General features: G+C 59.3%; 1 protein-coding gene across 1 annotated transcript in view; it reads right to left on the bottom strand.

Annotated features, from left to right (window-relative positions):
- LOC105826139 (voltage-dependent N-type calcium channel subunit alpha-1B) overlaps nucleotides 1–18,826 on the bottom strand; it is a gene marked incomplete at its 5' end in the record, with an annotated part of 125,264 nt that overhangs the window by 52,535 nt on the left and 53,903 nt on the right. Inside the window, 10 exons of the mRNA XM_012664068.1 lie at nucleotides 5,582–5,665; nucleotides 6,081–6,191; nucleotides 6,529–6,693; nucleotides 6,974–7,175; nucleotides 7,352–7,489; nucleotides 10,326–10,486; nucleotides 12,249–12,345; nucleotides 15,004–15,110; nucleotides 16,340–16,399; nucleotides 16,689–16,818. Of these exons, the coding sequence (XP_012519522.1) occupies nucleotides 5,582–5,665; nucleotides 6,081–6,191; nucleotides 6,529–6,693; nucleotides 6,974–7,175; nucleotides 7,352–7,489; nucleotides 10,326–10,486; nucleotides 12,249–12,345; nucleotides 15,004–15,110; nucleotides 16,340–16,399; nucleotides 16,689–16,818 (1,255 nt within the window). The remainder of the gene's footprint in view (nucleotides 1–5,581; nucleotides 5,666–6,080; nucleotides 6,192–6,528; nucleotides 6,694–6,973; nucleotides 7,176–7,351; nucleotides 7,490–10,325; nucleotides 10,487–12,248; nucleotides 12,346–15,003; nucleotides 15,111–16,339; nucleotides 16,400–16,688; nucleotides 16,819–18,826) is intronic.

The raw sequence follows: 18,826 nt of genomic DNA on the forward strand, positions 1-18,826 counted from the left end.
GACCTCACGGGCTTTCACCGCAGCGCTGGGTCTCCCACTGCCGGGGGACTGTGCGCAGCTCTCCCGTGGCCCCACGCTGCCCCCGAGCTCCCCTGCAGAACGGAGCCAAAACTGCACTCCATGGAACGCTTGAAACTGGCTCCCTTGCTCACCCAGCTGCCCCTCCTCACCAGTGTTCCTGCAAACACTTCCCAATAAATCACACTTGGATCGCAGGCTCTGACCCTAAGACAGCTGGCCCCAGAGCTGGTTCCTGGGATGCTGGCCCTCAGGACGGGGCCCTGGGAGGTGGCTCACTGGCCAGACTCTCCTCTGTTGGTGGCAAGTGGGGTGACAGGAATTCACAGCACACTGCAGCATTAAAACTACAGATACCCCTATCTGTGGGGTTAGAGGGGTGCAGTGATGATATCGCACAATATCATCAACACGCACAGGATACAGGGAAGGGTAATTGCAGGACGGCAGAGCCAGTGGGCCTTGGCTGGGTGCCACCAACTGTTCTGAAAAAACAAATTATAAGCGTAAACCGGCAATTAGCAACTGCAGTGCAGCACGGACATGGTTGGCGTTGAGGACTGTGCTGGAGATCAGCCTGGGACCTGAGGGCAGGCACAGGGCTACAGAGAGGGCCCCGCAGGCCTCTCACGCTGCAGTACACGCACCCTGATGGGACAGGCAGACATGACAGCTGGACCAGACACCAAGAAGGCTGTGCCCCAAAACACGGAACTCAGATCTCTCCATCCTCTGAACCTCCTGGGCCCACGGGAGCGGCCCACCTCCCTGCTGGAGGATCTCGCTTTGGCCTGAACGCCTGCAGGAGTCTCGGCCGAGCTGGGTGCCTTGCAGGGTGGCACCGGCCCTCAAGACCCACCCCAAGCCCCTCCTGGCCGCTACACCAGTCACCTGTTTTTCATGGGGCCTGATGGGGAAGCAGCAGCTCTGCTGAGCGAGAAAAACGGTCTTTCAGCAAAGGGGCTGCGGGACGTGACGAGCACACACGGGCGAGCACACACGGGCGGGAGCAAGGCGGCCGTGCCTGGGAGCGTGTGGGAGGGGCCAGGCGGGGAGGGCGGGAATGCAGGCTGGATAAAGGAGAACGTTTTTCACATAGGGGAACTTTCTCCCATGACTCAGGACCCAATGCCCCGGCAGGGGCACCTGGAGCAGGTCCTACCAGGCTGCTGGGATGGCTCCCAGAAGCTGCGAAAAACCCAGCGCCCACATCAGACAAGGTGGAGGTGCCAGAAACTGCCTCGGCAGATGTGGAGTTTGGATCAAAAGACTCGAGAGGGTGAGTGTGCCAGAAAGGTTCCTTAAGTGAGATCTAGTCCCCACCAGCCTGCTGGGTTCTCAGAGACGAGGCACCACGGAGGCTTCCGGGGGAGGGCACTGGCACCACTCAGGTCAGGGGCGGCTGTCTGCTGCCAGCCGGAGTGGGCGGGAGGAGCTGCTGCAGGCAGGTGCTGACGGGTAGCAAGGCCAGAGTGGCAGTCACGAGCCCTGACGCACAGGGCCACGGTGGGAGCCAACAGACCGTGGCACTCCCCAGGCACGACGGAGGGGCAGCCAGCAGGACGCTGCTATGTAAGCACGCTCGGACGCACGAGCAGAAGCCTGACGCCAGCCACTGCCATAGATAAGCACGACCCCCTGCCCAGTTTCTCACCGAGTCAGTTTTCAGACCCAGAGTACACACCTTAAAAGACATGCTGGGCCCCCTTGCAGACGGGTCTTGCAACCAAGAGGGAGTCTACACGGCAATCATTTCCCTGTTCCTCCCCAAAGAGACCTAATTCATTTATCTGAGAAACCGTACACTGGAAAAAGAAGAACCCTGGATATTGTGAAGGCTGCTGGATACAAGGTCCAAACTAACACTGATGCCAGGGGACCAAGACGCTATCACGGCCCCATGTCAGCGTGAAGGACGCAGAGGCCAGGTCACAGACGGGTCCCTGGTCTAGGTCCCTCTCTCAGGGGCTCCAGCGTGCCCACAGATACAGCTGGTGCTTATCTGCCTGGTCCCAAGTATTTATTCAGGGATAGATACACTCAGTGACTGGCAGACCACACCACACCGGCCCCTGGACATGGGGATCAGGGGACACAGTAACAGGAAAGACCAAGCGCAAGGAAGTCCTGGACCCTGACACCCCTCTGGCCAAAACAGTCTATCATAACACTGCGTCCTGCATGGAACAGAGACTTTACCGCCACGTCAAGGACCTGAAGGACACTGGGGTGGTGGTCCACATGGCATCCCCACTGAATTCACCAGAATGGCTTGGGCAAGAAAACTGGATCATGATGGGTAACAGCGGACTAACCCGAAACAGGCCAAGCTCCAGAGCCTCCTGCTGCGGGAGATTCAGTGTCGTTAGCACAACGGATCCACTCAGCCTCTGGCACCTGGCGCACAGCCACTGATCTGCAGAACACGCTCCTTCCAGAGCTCATTGCTGAGGAGGGTCAGAGGCAGTTTTCACTCAGTGCAGACATTCGTGGTCTTGCCCTGCGTCCTGGCAGACATTCACGGTCCTACCCTACGTCCCGACATGGTCCGGCAGGACCCGGACCACCTGCGTGTTCTCCAGACACCACACTGGGCCGCTGCGTGAATGGCACGGTACTTCGCTCAGATGCCCTGACAGGTCACACACTCCAGGGCGCGGGTGACAAATCGAGGACCCATGGGCCTGCACATCAGTGGAGGTGTGAGGGGCCGAGTGGTCTGGGCTATGCCAGGACAGGGACTCAAAGGTCAGAGACAAGGTGGTTACTACACCTCACACTCCTCCTGCTGCTAAGCTTCTTTGGGTTTTGGAGACAGTTTACACCACCTGGGAAATACTGCCGTGACTCAGAAAGTTGCCAGGTTTGAGAGGTTTCAGAGCAAGAGACAGCTCTTCAGCAGACCCCTGCTGCGGTGCCGAGGTTTCTGTGGAAGATAAAGACGCTGTGAGAAGCCCCTAGAAGGCATCCACAGAGAGGCCAGTGTAGACATCTGCATTCTGGAGCAGGCTGTGTCAGCTACGGAAGAGAACCACCACCACGAGGGGCCATCCCAGCTCCCGGCAACTGCGTGTGTCATCGCGAGACATCAGTGTCTATAACGTCAAAGCTTCTCCCTGTGGTGCCGTCAGACCCACCAAAACCCAGTGAGCAAGGGAAGTGGTACCTCTAGAACCAAATCCAAGCACGTGTGGAGGGCACAGCACACCGCGGTGGCCCAGTCCCTCCCGGCGTGCAACTCAGTTGTACCAATGTCTTCCTCAGCTCACCGCCGTCACCTCGTGGGGGGTTCCCTAGAACCCAGAGGGAAAACTGGAACCTGGTCTGTGCATGGGCTGGCTCAGCACACGGGTACAGGCCTCCCTAGAGCCCCACACGGGAACAGCCTGAGAGGCAGTGGTGAGGCAGGGCTCCAGGCAGTGCGCCCGGGTGGGCGCTGAGTGTGGAGAAGCAAGCTGCCTGTGCTGAGGGGCCCGAGTCCGGCGGGAGCTCTGGAGGGAACAGGTCTGGGAAGAGGACCACAGAGGGGCCCTGGGAACGGCACGGTGTTGGATCTCTGCGCTGCACACTAACGCCCACCAGAGGGCGGCACAGCCGCGAGGGTTGGGATGAGTCGCCCACAGGTGCCAGCCAGCCTCTGTCCTCGCCAGCGTCCACACGGTAGGCCCATGAACAGAGTGACCACGATAGCTGAGAACCTCTCCGCAAGCCTGACCTCGCTACGCCACTGATGACCCGACGCTAGGTCCCCACAGGCTGCCGTGCCTTGAGGTGTCCACCAGCCACTTGGTGGGACGGAACATCTCCACCTGGAAAGGGCAGTGGTGAGTCTCAACTGGGACCCGCCCGTGTCCCAGCTGTGGCTTTGCCTTTCCAGGTGCAGCACGCTAGGCTGCACCAGTGTCCAAGCCTGGCGTCGGCGATTCACCAACATGGACGGATCCCTACAGCATCGGCTCAGAGCCAGCGAAGGAGGCACACAAGCGGCGGTGACCACGGGCACGTCACATGATCGCTCGGAGGTGCTGGCCTGATAAAGCACTGAGACTGCACCTTAAAGGCACAGACAAAATGCCAGCGTGGTGACGCACCCCGTGGGCTTGGGTTCCACACTTCAAGACGAACCAGCGGCCAACAGAGGGTACCGAGAGCCCAACCGCTAAAACGCAAGGATCCAGGAAACCGGGGAAAGTGGATGGCGCCCCTTCACCGTCACTCCAGAGACCCAGGGTGCACTCTGTGCTCGTCTTCCCCAGAATCTAGAGTCCCTGGTTCAAAGGGGTGGAGAAAGCTTCCATCAGGGGACACCAAAGGCCATGGTGGCCACTTGGTCACTTGGGGCTTCTCGTGCCAGAAGACCGGCAGACAGAGCACGGAGTTCCCTCGCTGGCCAGGGCGCCTGGCCGTGATGCCCGTGCAGGGCTGAGCTGCCACTGCACAGGGCACCGGGACCTTCCGAGACTCTCCTGTGACCAGTCCTGACCGTGACCGGACTGTTACAGCAGGCGGAGCTACACAAAGGACAGGGGGCAGGGGCCTGGCCCGTGCAGGGGTGAAGGTCTGCGTCACCTAACCAGGCTGGCAGTGGGAGCTCGAATCTGCCTCCCGGAGGCTATGACCAGCCCCTCCTGAAGAACAAGCACAGTGAACCCGTGTGGGGTGTGAGCAGAGCTGAGCGGCGCCAGGCAAAAGCCCTGGGACGGCAGTGCGGTCCTGCTGTGACAGGGCCCAACGGCTCGGGCTGCCAGAGCCGCCTCACCTGCACCCAGTGCACACGGCAGCCTGAAGGTGCCTGAGGATGGACACCCAGGTGCAGCCCTCAGCCCAGGGCGGGGCAGAGGCAAAAACTCCGCAGCTCTTCTCCCCGTAGGGAGGGCTCTGAGGCGTGGCCCAGCGCCCCTGGGAGCTGACCCGAATTACCCCTGGGGCCCTCCTCTTCCCTGTCCAGGTCCCCACACGCCCTGCCAGCTTTTCCTGGGGGCACTACTTAGGAAGTAACTTTTACGTGAATCTCATTTCAGTGTCTGCTTCCAGAGAATTCAACCTAAGACCAAAAAGATGAGATTTTCTGCCATTTATTTGCAACTTAATGCATCTGCTCAAAGAATGTTGTTTTATGATTCAGATTCTTTGAAATTTGTTGAGACAAGTTTATGTCCCAGCACTGGTCAATTTTCAGATATAATCCACATGTTTGATAAGAATATCTCCAGACACATACATACACATACATAAACCTGATATTTTAAAATATAAATTCCTGCTGGTTTCTGTGTATCTATTTGACACCAAGGTGTTAGATACATACATATCGGACACTCTGGGTCAGTTGTTACCACGGAGCTCTAGGAGATTCTCAGGAGACCAGCCTGGAAGACCTTTGAGAACCACATTCTTACTAAGAAAGAACGTTTTCTGAGACAACACCCAGCCCCCATCTGTCCAGGGGCTCCCAGGGGCCGGGCAGAGGCTAATGCAGTCGGGGTCTGGAGGTGCCCTGAGGGGACATGCTCTGGAAGGAACCACCGTGGGGCCCCGTCGGGGGACGGGAAACACTACTTACCGCAATCTCTGTTACTAAAATATCAGTAATACTTCCCAACACAGTGACAAAGTCAAAGACATTCCAGGCATCTCTGAAATAGTTCTAGAGAAAAAGAAGGGCAGTTAGTGCGAGCGGCTGACAAGGGCTGTGCTGGGCAAGGAGGTGCACGTGTGGCCCTGGTTGAGAAGGGGTGGGGGTGACAGACTCTCGGCACAGGGCAGAGGGCCACCCCCGGTGGCACAGCACAAGGCAGGCACCACAACCAGGCACGCGGACACCTGTGGGCAGAACTAGGAGCCATGTGTCCAGTGAGGAGGAGCCCGGCCCTGCCTGCCTCCTGGGACCTGGGCAGGGGACAGAGCTCGGGCCGCCCCTTCCCAAGGGCTCCCACAGGTCACATGTGCTCTGGGCGTTCAGAGAATGTGCAGCTCCCAACTGGGAGCCCCAAGGGCTGCCCTACAGAGAGGAAGCCAGAATGCAGGCCACCAAAACGCAAAGAGGGGACCAGGGCACGTACCAGCACCCCAAAGGCGATGATCTTCAGCACGCACTCCATGGAGAACATGGACGTGAACACGATGTTCAGGCATTTCAGCATCAGCTCATACTCGTAGGGCGCGTCGTAGAACTGCCCAGGGAATAGATGCTGTTGGCCATGGGCTCGGCAGCCCCAAGACTCCTCCTGGGACCACCACACCCTCCTGTGCAAGCACGGTGGGCAGACAGAGCTCCATGACTGCCCAGGCCTGCGACACCCCTCCCTGCTCTCCCCCGAGTTCCCCCAGAACCTTCTCACTGTCCGACCCTTGGGCAGCAGAGGACAGCAGGACCCACAGGCGTCCTGTGCTGGCCGGGACACCAGGCACCTGCAGCTCTGGCAGGAAGAAGGCTGCCTCTTCGCCCCACCTCAGAGCCAGCTCGCACCCCCAGCCAGGTGCAAGCCCCCCGAGCTGGGCCCCACGCACCTTCATCATCAGCACCGCCGTGTTGAGAGCTATCATGGCCATGATGAAGTACTCGAAGGGCGGGGAGACCACGAAAGTCCATGTCTTATACTGGAACGACTGCTGGTTTTGGGGCATGTACCGTGTCAGGGGTTTGGCGCTGATGGCGAAGTCAATGCAAGCCCTCTGCGGGGGGAGAAAGAAGCACCGAGAAGTCCAGGGGGGCACGGCACACCTGTCCCACCTGGCCTCAGGGAAGCCCAGCGGGAGAGGCAGACTGAGGCAGCACAGGCCTCTTCCAGCGGGTCCGACCGGCAAAACGTGGGCTCTCTCTGCGTGAGGAAGGGGGTCCCGCGCCTGCGCTGGCAGACAGTGGCGGCCAAATGCGACCTGGGGACGAGTGCTGCACATGCAGAGGACAGTCCTGCCCACACTGTCCGCTGAGGAGCCCACAGGGGCCACCTACCTCGTTCTTCTCCAGGCTGCATTCAGACATCACCTTGTCCCCTTGCTCCTGGAACGTGATGATGATCAAGGCCACGAAGATGTTGACAAAGAAGAAAGGGAAGACCACGAAGTAGACCACGTAGAAGATGGACAGCTCCATGCGGTACCCAGGGCTCGGCCCCTGCTCCTCGTAAGTGGCATCTACCGAGTGCTTCAGCACCCTGGGCCGGGGACGGAGCAAACACCGAGCCTCAGGGGCAGCCCCTGTGGGGACAGCCCTGGGCAGCGCGAGGCCTGCATCCAGGACCAGTGCCAGGGGTGGGGAAGGAGGCTCAGGGCTCCCACCTCGGCCGCCCGTCCAGCCTGACTGGCCCCCGCACGCCAGGGGAGCACTCACATGGGCCACCCTTCTCCCGTGGACACCGTGAACAGCGTCAGCAGGGCCCAGAGCACGTTGTCATAGTGAAAGTCGTATTTCTTCCACTGCCGCGGCTGGGCTTCCACTTCGTCCTTCTCGTAATCCAGGTACTGGCCCCTGGGGGTGGGAGTGCAGGCAGGTTAGAGGTTAAAGATGAATGACCCAAAGAAAACCCACGTCTGTGGCCAACGGGTTTTTGAAAAGGGTGCCGAGACCATTCCACGGGGGAAAAATTTGTTCTTCCATGCAGAAGAACAAATCTGGACTGCTACTCCACTTCATATACAAAAATTAACTCCAAATCGATTAACGACCTAAATGTAGGAGCTAAGACTATGAAACTCCTAGAAGAAACCATACGGACAACTCTTCATGACCTCCTACTTGGACGGATTCTTAGATATGACGCCAAAATCAAGGGCAAAAGAAAAACACAGAAAAATTAGGCTTCATCAAAATTTAAAACATTGGTGCTTCAGAGGACACCACCAAGAAAGCGGAAAGACAATCCTCAGAATCGGAGAAAATATTTGGTAATTGTCTATCTGATAGGAGACTTGTATCTAGAATACATGAAAAACGATTACATTTAATAACAAAAAGACAGCCCAGTTAGAAAACGGGTAAAGGATCTGAAGAGACATCTCTCCAAACAAGATACACAAACTGCCACCGAGCACATGGACAGATGCTCAACGTCATTAGTTATCAGGGAAAACAAATCGAAACCACGAAGAGAGACCACTTCACGCCCATCAGAATGGCTGTCATTTTAGAAAACAGACACTAAAAAACTGGAAAATGACAGATATTGGCAGGTACATAGAAAATTCAGAACCCCTATACATTGCTGGTAGGAATATAAAGTCTGGCTTTTCCTCAAACGGTTAAGCACAGTAACCAAATCACCTATCAATTCCACTCCTAGATGTATACCCAAGAGAAATGAGAACACAGGTCCACACAAAAACCTGTACACAAATGTCTACAGTAGCATCATCCATAACAAGCAAAAGGTAGAAACAACCCAAATGTCCATCAGGATATGAATGAATGGGTAAAATGTGGCACGTCCCAGAACAGATGCTCAGCCATGAACAGGAATGAAGCACCGAACACGCCACAACACAGGTGAACCTAAAACATGTTCAAGGGAGGGGAGGGCAAGGGCAACATACATAACCTAAACATCTATACCCCCATAATATGCTGGAAAAAAAAAAAACAAACATGTTCAATAAAAGAACCCAGTTACAAAAGACCACGTATTGTATCATTCCATTTTTTAAAAATGTCGAGACAAGGAAATCCACAGATGTAAAAATAGATAAATTATTGCTTAGGAGTGGGGATGGGGACATAGGCGGTGACGGCTAAAAGATACAGGTTTATTTTTTTTTTTTGAGGTGATGAAACTTCTAAAATTGGCTCTAGTGATGACAGCATGGACCTGTGAATATACTAAAACCTCTGAACGATACCCATTAAATGGATGGTTATGAACAAATGATGTGGCATGTGAATTACATCTGAATAAAGCTGTTTAAAAAAAAACCAAGGAGCCCACTGCAGTGGGGAAAAAAATGATCTTTTCAACTAAATGATGCTGGGTCAATCAGATATCCATCTCCAGGAAACTTATTTTTATTCGTACCTCACGTAACACATGAATATCAACTCCAGACAGATTGCAGATCTTAATGCGAAAGGCAAAACTAAAACTTTTAGAAGAAAACATGAACAAAATCCTTGACCTTGGGGTAGATTTCTTAAACAAGATACAAAGAGTACCCACTATAAAAGAATTTTAAAAAATAAGTTGGACTATATTAAAATCGATAATCTTGTTCTTTAAAAGACACCATTAAGGGAATAGAACGCACCCTATAAAGGGAGAGAAGACATCCATCATCCACAGACCTGACAAAGGGATCCCCTCCAGAACACCGTCAACCAGAGAGAGAGACACGCAGGCCCCACGGGAGAACGGCACCCCCCAGGAGGGACACCCACGTGGCTAATCCACCTGGGAAACGAGGCTCAGCCTCACTGGTCATCGCACAAGTGCAAATCGGACCACAGTGAAAGGCTAAAGGGCTAAAAAGCAAGACAGAAGACACCAAGTACTAGTGAAGGTGTGGAGGGACTGGAGCTCTCATCACGCTGACGACAGCGTCACCTTCCATGAGCGCCTGGCGGCATCTACTACAGCTGAACGTAACCGGGCCCAGCAGTTCCACTCCTGGACATCTGAGAGCCGTGCGTGCTGCCCACGAGCGACACGCGCACGCGGAACAGCCCAGTGGCACTGCTCACAACGGCCCCCAACTGCAAACGACCCACGTGCCCATCAGTCATACGTGGGCAGGTGAACTGCGGGATGTGCACATGGAAACCATCATGTAAGCAGAGACAACGGGGACCACCACCAGGGAGGCAGGAAGAAGCTGCCAGCACTGCCTTGTTCAGGGTCCACGCCGGTAGCTGCTGCTATTCCTACAGCTCCAGGGGGGCCCTTCTGTCTGCTGCGGAGGTAGGGTGGCCCCGGAGGATCCTAGGCCTCAGAAGTGGCCCCAGCTGTCGGGCAGCCAGCCCTGCCCGTGGGCCCAGCCTAGACCTCAGGGGAAGAGAGAGCCGGGCAACGCCCAGTGGCAACTGTGAGCTCCCAGATGTGTGCGGGCAGAAAGACGGTACCCTCAGAACACAGGCGGTCCCCAACCCGCTGAGGAGGTTGGGGAGCCCCTGGTGTGGCACTACCGACGGGGCCACGTCCCCCCTACCGTGTTCGGGGGCACAGCCCAGGCAAGGCCCCCCCAGCCCTCACACAAGGTCCCCACTGCTTTGCAGGGGAGTGTCCCAGCCACGTGACCAGCCCCACCTGGTCACAAAGGAACTCCAGGTGTTTTCTGTATGATGGGGCTTTGTACCCCACCCCCAGCCTGCCTCAGTTTACCTGCAGTCCCTCTCCAGCTCCTTGGATTCATCAGTGCAGTAGAAGAACTTCCCTTTGAAGAGCTGCACGGCGATGACCGCAAATATGAACATGAAGAGCATGTAGACGATCAGGATGTTGAGAACGTTCTTCAGGGAGTTCACCACACAGTCAAACACAGCCTGTAGGGAGAGCGGTGGGGCCATGAGAGGAGTGGAGTCATGGGGAGGGGGTGGAGCCATGTGGAGAGAGGGGTGGAGCCATGAGGAGGGTGGGGCCACAGGGGTACAAGTCACAGGGGTTGGCGGAGCTACAAAGGAGGGTAGGGCCATGAGCAGAGGGGCAGAGCCGTGAGTGGAGCAGTGGGGCCCTGGGGGAGAGGGGTGGAGCCATGTGGGGAAGGGTGGAGCCATGTGGAGAGAGGGGTGGAGTTATGGGGAGAGGGGTGGAGCCATGAGGGGAAGGGTGGAGCCACGGGGAGAGAAGGGTGGAACCATGGAGGGGCGGGGCCATGTGGGGGGAGGGGGAGGGGCATGTGGGGAGACGGATGGAGCCATGAGGGGAGGGTGGAGCCATGAGGAGGGGTGGAGCTGTGAGGGGAGGGGCACGGGAGGGGCCAAGAGCAGAAAGGGTGTGGAGGGGACCAGAGAGGACCAGGCAGGGCAGGGCGCCTACATGCTCAGAACCTCAGGACCACTGAGGCCCAGATATCCCTGGGCATTCGAGACCCCTGCAAGGCCCTCGGGGCCCTGACCGTGGAGAGGCTCTGCTGCCAGCTGCTCTGACACCGAGACCGGCTGACGCTTTCTCCTGCCAAGGGAGCCACTCTGGCCTTGACGGAGTGGGCGGGCGGTGCAAGGACAAGCGCAGACGCCTAGGAGACCTGGTCTCGTAGGTCAGAGTCAGGCCACAGAAACGGGACGGCCAGGAGCCCAGGCGGGGCTTGCGCAGAAGGCCCCGCAGCAGGCCGTGCTCCACCCCTGCCCATCAGTGGGAAGCGATGCGGGGCAGGCAGACAGCAGACAAAGCCGTGGTGCTCTGGCCCAGCTCCAGGACGGGGACTTCGGATGTGACTCTGCTGTCTGCTACCACGTCCACAGGCCTTCTCCCGTGTTCTTCCCGGCCTGGAAGCTCAACGCTCCCCGTGTACCCAGTGCTGCTCTCAGAGCTGAGGAGACGCCTCCTAAGCTGTCCTGCTCTTGAGCTGCCTGGCAGATCTACCCCCATCTCCCGAGATGCTGCCTGGCACAACCAGACACCCACCTGCACTGCGCCCTTCACCTGCCAGACCAGGTGCAACTCCACCTGGACCCAGAAGGTCTCTGGACGCCTCCCCAAGCTCTCTGCCAGCCCACCCCTTCACACCCAGGGTCTAAGCAAACTTGTTCCTGCAATTCCCACATTGCCTAATGCCCTCTGTGGCTTGCGTTCCCAAGCTGTTAATAACAGAAACTAATGCACAAAATTTGGAGGATTAAATGAGTTAAAGCATATAAAGCACTTAGCACAGTGCCCAGCACACGCTCTGTATTTGTTAGACTTTAGCACAACTCCAAGTGTTTGGGCTTACGCTCATCCTTGATCCACAACCTCAGCTGTGCCCATCTTCCTAACCCTAACTTTCCTGGAGCCACTGTCCTGCCAGCATTTCCCTTCCAGCCCTCTGGGCAGCCTGCACTGCGGCTGCTGAAGAAGACCCCCTGTGCCATCTGGTCCCGCTGGGCCAAGGAAGAGGAGTCATACAGGAGACGGCTGGGAACAAGGTCTACCTGGGCAGGGGGTTTATAGCTGAGTGAACCCATCCCCCTCACGCAGGTACGTGATTTGAGAAGACACATGCACACATGCACATGTATGCACACCCTCATGTGCCACGCACACACGTGTGCACACGTGTGCACACATGCACAGCACACCCCTCAAGCCTCAACTCCAGGCTCCAACCTTGAGCTTGGGCAGCCGTTTGATGGTCTTGAGGGGCCGCAGGACACGTAGGACTCTCAGGGACTTGATGGTGTTGATGTCTTTCCCTTTGGATCCTCTAGAAGGGAGAAACCACAGATGCAGACAGGCAGGAGGCGTGGGTGTGCCCAGCTCCCCGCGGCCCACCGGGGTCTGGCTCACACTCCTCTGCACGTTTTGTCTCGGGCTCCAGAGCAGAGGAGCCGGGAGCAGCAAGGCCTTGCCCTGCAGGCACCACAGGGCGCCTGTCTCCTCCCGTGGGCTGCCTGGCCTGGGCCTCATCTGAGGACAGGGGCTGGGGACGGGGACGGGGCCGGGACGGCAGCACCTGGTGTACAGGGAGAGCCGAGCTTCCAGCTGGAAGAGCCCTTCCCTCAGACCGTCGCTGACACCGCCCCAGACCAGCCTCCAGGAATACCGAGGACGGGGGCCTGCACAAGGACTGCACATCCAGAAGTGGAGTCTACGAGCAGGGCCTTTAGTGCTGGAACCTTCTGAAGGGCCTTTTCCCCTGCTTTTCAGTCCTGGTAGAGGGAGGTAAGAGGGCCTGGTCTGGCCTCTTCCTACAGATCTCAGCCGCCCTAACACTCTTCCGGAAGACAGACACTGGCAGAAAGGAAGAGGGAACCGGGACGGACAATGAGAAGGAGACGAAGTCAGACAAGTACAGAGACGATGCAAAAGGCGGGACGGACCGAGAGATGAACCAAGGATGGGGAGGAGAGAGGGAGGGGGAGAGCCACAGAGAGACAGAGAGAGAGCAGCGGACAGGGCAGGCCCACGGGGAGGGTGGCAAGAGAGGATGTCAGGGAGAGAAAACTCCAGGCACGAGAAGCAAGCTCGGTGGGCCCAGATCAGGGCCTCCCGCAGAAAAAGCCAGAGCAGACCCAGGTAGCGGCCTGTGCCTGTCAGAGGCCCGGGAATTAGCAGGTTCTGGGCCCAAACCTCCTGCTGACCCTACCCAAGGCCAGGCCGGCAGCATCAAGGAGAGGCCTGTTCTCAGAAGCAAACCCACAGCCCACTTGGTGGGGCATTGGGGCAGGAGCTGAGGGCTCAGGACTGGGTGGGCTTCACTCACACCTGGAGCCCTAGCCCGTGTTCAGAGGGGCGTGGCCTGCATGCGGGGGTGGCGCTGCCCCCAGTGGTCTTCCTTGGGCTCCACAAAGTGCTGGCGTGCAGTGGGCAGAGCTGTATGGCCCAGGCCTTCTTCATGGGGACAGGAGAGTTTGGGCACCTCAGCCCTCTTCTCCCGCAGCAGCAGCCTACACCCCAAAGTCACACCCAACTCCCCCTGAAACACCAAGCTTCCGGTGGGACAAGCCCAGCCTCCCGACCATGCCAGCTACTTCCATCACTGCAGCACCCCCCGATGCCCACTCTCAAACCGGCTTCCTCTGCCAGCAGGGAGAAGGCAGGACAGACGCCGGCCCAGGGTCAGGGCAGAGCAGGAGGAAGCCACACTGCTTCTCCAGGGAGGGGCTTCCCCTGGGAGGCAGCCCTCTGGAGTCCGTGATGAGTGGCCAGCTCAGGGCCTGCCCCCGTCCTCTTGCTCTGAGGCCACCGGGCTGGGTCTCAGCCTTCCCTCCTCCTGCTGGGACTGTCTCCAGCAGCCCTGGCCGCGGCATCCTGACTCCCAAGGCCCCTGCTGACACTCTGGCAAAGTTCTCATTTCCTTCATCATAGAAGGAAAGTCTACTAAGACACCCCGAGGAGAAGATGGGCACTGCAGGGGGCTTGTGTGGAGAGGAAGAGTGGAAAGAAAGCTGCGTTGGGAAAGCAATTAGGGACATCCAATACCCAGGGGCCACGGCCACAGCTGGCAGCTGCCACCCAGAGCCCTCACTGCCCTCCAGGCCGATGCTCCCAGCCTCCAGCACTCGACTGGGACACCCTGCTCGCCAGGAAACACCTCGCCAAGGGCTGAACACGTCCAGCCCTAGCCCCTAACCCAGCCCCTAGAAGCATGACAGGGACACCGGGCCTGGGGACATGGCTCCCGGCAGCATGCAGCCCAGATGGGGGGAAGGTGGGAGAGCAGGAGGTGAGGTTGGTGATGAAACAGCCCAAGACAGGCTGTCGGTATGCATGACGTCAGGGCGGTGCAGGGGAGAGAGAGAAGGCATTACCCCGTGAAGCTCCTACCGAGAGTCCAGCAACAGGAAGACAAAGAGAGCAGAGTCAGTGACGCTGGCAGGAGAGCAGAGGCCTCTGTGCAGGGGTGTGCCCTCCCAGGGGTGCAGAGAAGATGAAGCCCCCGGGACCTGCCATCCATCAGGGTCTTCCTTGCCTCTGGCTCTCACCCCACAACTTCCCTTGTATCTCCCACTCCCAGTCCCATCCGAGCCCCCCACGCTCTCCACGCGGAGCCCGACAGAGCCACCTCCAGTTCCAACTCAAACGGGGCAAAGTGTCACCAACGAGGGAGTCAGGAGGAATAGCCTAAATCCCCAAGATTTAGGGGAAGACGACCACCAGCTCTGGCTGGGAAAACACGGGAGGTCTGGCAGTCACCTCGGAGCGGGTGAAGTTGCTCTGCGGGGGAGATGCCAAGCAAGCCAGAGACTGTGCGCTCAATCCCAGAACCACAGGCCGCGTCAGGGACAGACAGGCCCCGGGTGCCGGATCCCACACAGCCCGGTCCCACACGGGCAGTCGTGGAGCCACAGACATCACCCCGCCCCCATCGCAGTTCTGGGGGCCGTACCCAGCCCGATGCAGAGCAGACATGGTTACTTACGAGAAGGCAAACGCCACCAGGGCCCCACTGACCACAATGAAGTCCAGAATGTTCCACAGGTCCCGGAAGTAGGCTCCAGGATGAAGCAACAGTCCCAAGTCGATCATCTTCAGGGGGAGAAACGCACTTTAGGAATATGGTATTCCAGCGTCACGGGGCGAGGAACGTGGCTCTAGGTTGCTCCCTCCAGCGAAGGCTCCCCCGGTCGGCTGTGCTCGTGGCTGTGCACATCCATGACCTCAGTGCAGCCAGGCACACTCTCATACGCCCTCCCAGGGCAGGGGGGACACGGTGCAGGTCATGCCCTCTGAGGGCCTCAGTGGGCCCAAGTATCCCTATGTGGCTCACGATGCCTGAGACCTGCCTGGGCTCCCAGCTTGCCCGGAACCTGGGCGAGACTGTGAGGTGTTCGTCTGCATCTGTTCTTCACACACGATGGCCCCAGGGGGCTCACATCCTGCCTGGACCTCAAAGGTCAGCTCAGTGGAGCAGAAAGGACAGCTGGTCTAAGTTACATGGACCGTCATTCACGTCCTGGCTCTGCCTCTCCTGGTGCTGAGATTTGGGCAAGTGCCACAACATCGCCAAGCCTCAGCCTCCTCATCTGTAAAATGGGGGTGACGTGCGCAAATGCTACCGAGCGCACCCAAGTGGGCACGTGCATCCCCCAAACAGCACTGAGGTCATGGATGTGCACGTGCGTGTGCACATTCAACCACACAGAATGCACACCTATGCAATACCTGAGTGCCACGTTTGCCAGACACTGACGGGGGAGCACCTCGCGTCAATGCTTAGAGACAGAAACGAAGGCTGCACTGCGGCGGCTGACCCTTAACCTATCACCAGACAACCACCAGAGCCCTTTTGAATGTGTGCCTTCAGCACCTGCTTCCAACGACCTTCCACCTCCTTCCCGCCAGGTCTCCCCTCCACCTGGCGCACGGCCGCCTGCTTTGCCGCCGCAGACAGCCCTGGGGGAGGGGCCGAGCCCACGGGTGCACGCTAAGGAAAGCCTGTAACTCACGTGTTAGGGGAGCAGGAGCGACCCCGGCACATGGCTGGGGAGCACCCCGGGTGATCCCGTGCTGGGGGGCGTCCTCGGTGAGTGACAAAGCCTCTCGTTCTCCCAAACACATCATGTGCACACGCATGGACTCTCATGTCATCACACACACGTGCATGGCTCACTCATGGAGCACACACCCAGCGCGACCGCCACACACGTTCACGAGAGGCTGCAGGGACAGCGGATTATCCGGCACCCCCCAGTCCCACCCCAGTCGTGAGGGAGGTGAGCAGGACACGAGGCCGTTGGGGCCACCGCACAGCTCACCTTTATCACCATCTCGAAGGTGAAGACGCCGGTGAAGATGTAGTCCATGTACTTCAGAGCCTGAGACCAAAAGGAAGGCCACTCCAGAGACCAGGCTGGAAGCCCGGGCCAGGGCTGCTTTCCGACTTTTCCCTCCAGGCCTCTGAGCAGACGGCCGGTCAGCCGGGGGCCAGCGGCCCCGGTTTCAGGAGGCCAGACTCAGACGCAGTCCTCCGGCATAGGCCCCCGACTGCAGCCCCAGCTCCGGCCCGGGCACGTCCCAGCCCATCCTGTCTCCAGACACCCCCCACAGGAGGGACACGCGGGGGCGGGGGTGCCCAGGGAGGGGCCGGACCCCGCAGCCACTCACATTGTTCCTGGGGGAGTCTGTCCGCACGGGGTCCTCGGCAGCCAGGGCGATGCTGCTCAGGGCGATGACCACAAGGATGACCATCTCGAAGTACCGCATGGTCACGATGTAATGGCAGCAACGGCGCAGCCTGTGGGGCGAAGCGCGGGTCACCACGGGCCCCCCGAGCCCGTGCCCGGCCCCTCCCTGTAGGAGGAACTCCCTCAGCCACCTGGGGGGGGGTGGCACCGGAGCCTGGCTCCTTGAAGCGTCCCCGTGGCTGGGGGACCACAGCCAGGCGACAGAGGGTGACTGAGGTCCCTGAAAGGGTGGTCCAGGATGGGTGGGAAGGCTGCGGACCCCCTCCCGGGGGTGGGCAACTCCAGCTCACAGGCCGAGCCAGCCCGACGCCGCTGGCGTGAATGACATCTCGCTGGAGCGCAACTACGCCATCTGTTCACCTACCGTCTGCGGCGCAGCTGAGGAGAGCAGCCTACCTACGGCTCCAAAGTGCCCGCCTGGCCCCTCCTAGCCAGGCTTGCTGTGGGTACGGTGCAGGGCGCTGTCCAGAGAGGAGGGACCTCAGCACCCTACCCTGGCAGACAGCAGGCCTCCCTCGGCCTCGGAACGTCTCTGGGGCCGTGCTGGGTGCCTGCCCTGTCCGAGCGTCCTGGGCTGCACGTGAACACACCAGCACACGCCTGCCTGCTGCTCCAGCCACCTGCTGACCTGCACTCACTCACTCGGCCTCACTGAGCGCCTGCCCTGCGGCGTGTGCTGGACTCTGGGGGACACAGCGAGGAACGGGACAGGCAGTCCCTGGCCTCAGGAGGCACCGCGGCAGCAGGGGAAACGCCAGCGGACAGCGTGGCACGAATAGGAGACTCTCGCGCAGACGAGTGCCACTCACGGCAGTGCACAGCGGCCAGGTCAGGAAGGCTAATCCCCGAGCGGCAGGCAAGAAGGGGCAGGTGTGGACGGGGCGGGTGGGGCGGACGTCTCTCCTGCGACACAGGGATGTGCTGTCTGGGTGCCACCTGTGCCTGCTGCCTCCCAGACACGCCCAGTGCCCCACCATCCCCTCCAGGCTCTCACACCGACATCGATGGGGCCTTCCATCTCAAGAGACCTCCCCCTTCTCTGCCTCGGAGGGTCCCCATGTGCGTCTCTGGCATCCCCACATTCCCGTCTGGCTCCTGCCCCCACGCTCCCGGGGCTGCCCCCCAGGCCCATTAACGGCCCGCTACTTCTTCGTCCCTCACTTCTCCCTCCTAAAAGAGACACCTTTCCTCCTAATTCGACAGCCATCCACTCCAGCTTGCGTCTGGGTTTCTGCCACTCAGCTCCGCCTCCAGCTCAGACCCCCGGGCCACCCAGCCGCCCGGCTGCCCTGGGCTTTGCAGGGGCTGTGGACTGGACCCCTGGCTCAGCCAGCCCCCCACAGCACTGATGGTCTTGGTGAAAGCACTGCCTTCCGCCCGGCCGAGACTGGTGTCACCCCTGACGCCTCCTCCCCTCCCACATCTAAAGTGTCTTCAGACTCTGCCTCCAAAACCTCCCCACTCTGACCGCCCTGGTCGAACCACCACTGTCCCTTCCCAAAGCTCCGCCCCCCACCACGTGTCTCTGTCTCTGTTCTCCTCATCAAAGGACCCTGCTGAGGTGCAGTCTGAATGCCTGCCTCTGGTACCACCCGATCTCCCCCGACACCCGCGGGCAGGCCCTTCCCATCTCCGCTCTGCCTCCGGCTGCCTCCTCCGTCCTCCCCTCTTCGCCCCAGCACTTCTCGCCCTTCAGGTTTCCGCCCAGGTGCCTCCTCCAGGAGAGCTTCCCCGACCTGCCACCTACTCCCCGACGCCGGCACCGCCCCATCGAGCCATCTTCACGGTGCACCTACCCGCACTGCCTCTTCCCGCCCCCCCCACACGGCCGTCCTGACGTGGCAGGGACCACACCCCGTGAGCGTGCGTGCAGCGAGGGCATGAAGATCAGGGGAGGCAGGGGGAGCGGGTGCGGAGGCCGCGTGGGGACGCCACTGGCTGAGGCGGCAGGACGAGGGGCTGGGCAGACCAGCAGTGGGCCTGCGCTTGCCATGCTCTGGCTGGGCTGGAGTGCGGCCCTGTCCTCAGATCTTTGCTCTAGTCTCACCTCTGGGCCCC

The sequence above is a fragment of the Propithecus coquereli genome, unplaced genomic scaffold (genome assembly GCF_000956105.1).
Source record: "Propithecus coquereli isolate 6110/MARCELLA unplaced genomic scaffold, Pcoq_1.0 Scaffold858, whole genome shotgun sequence".
NCBI classification, from domain to species: domain Eukaryota; kingdom Metazoa; phylum Chordata; class Mammalia; order Primates; family Indriidae; genus Propithecus; species Propithecus coquereli.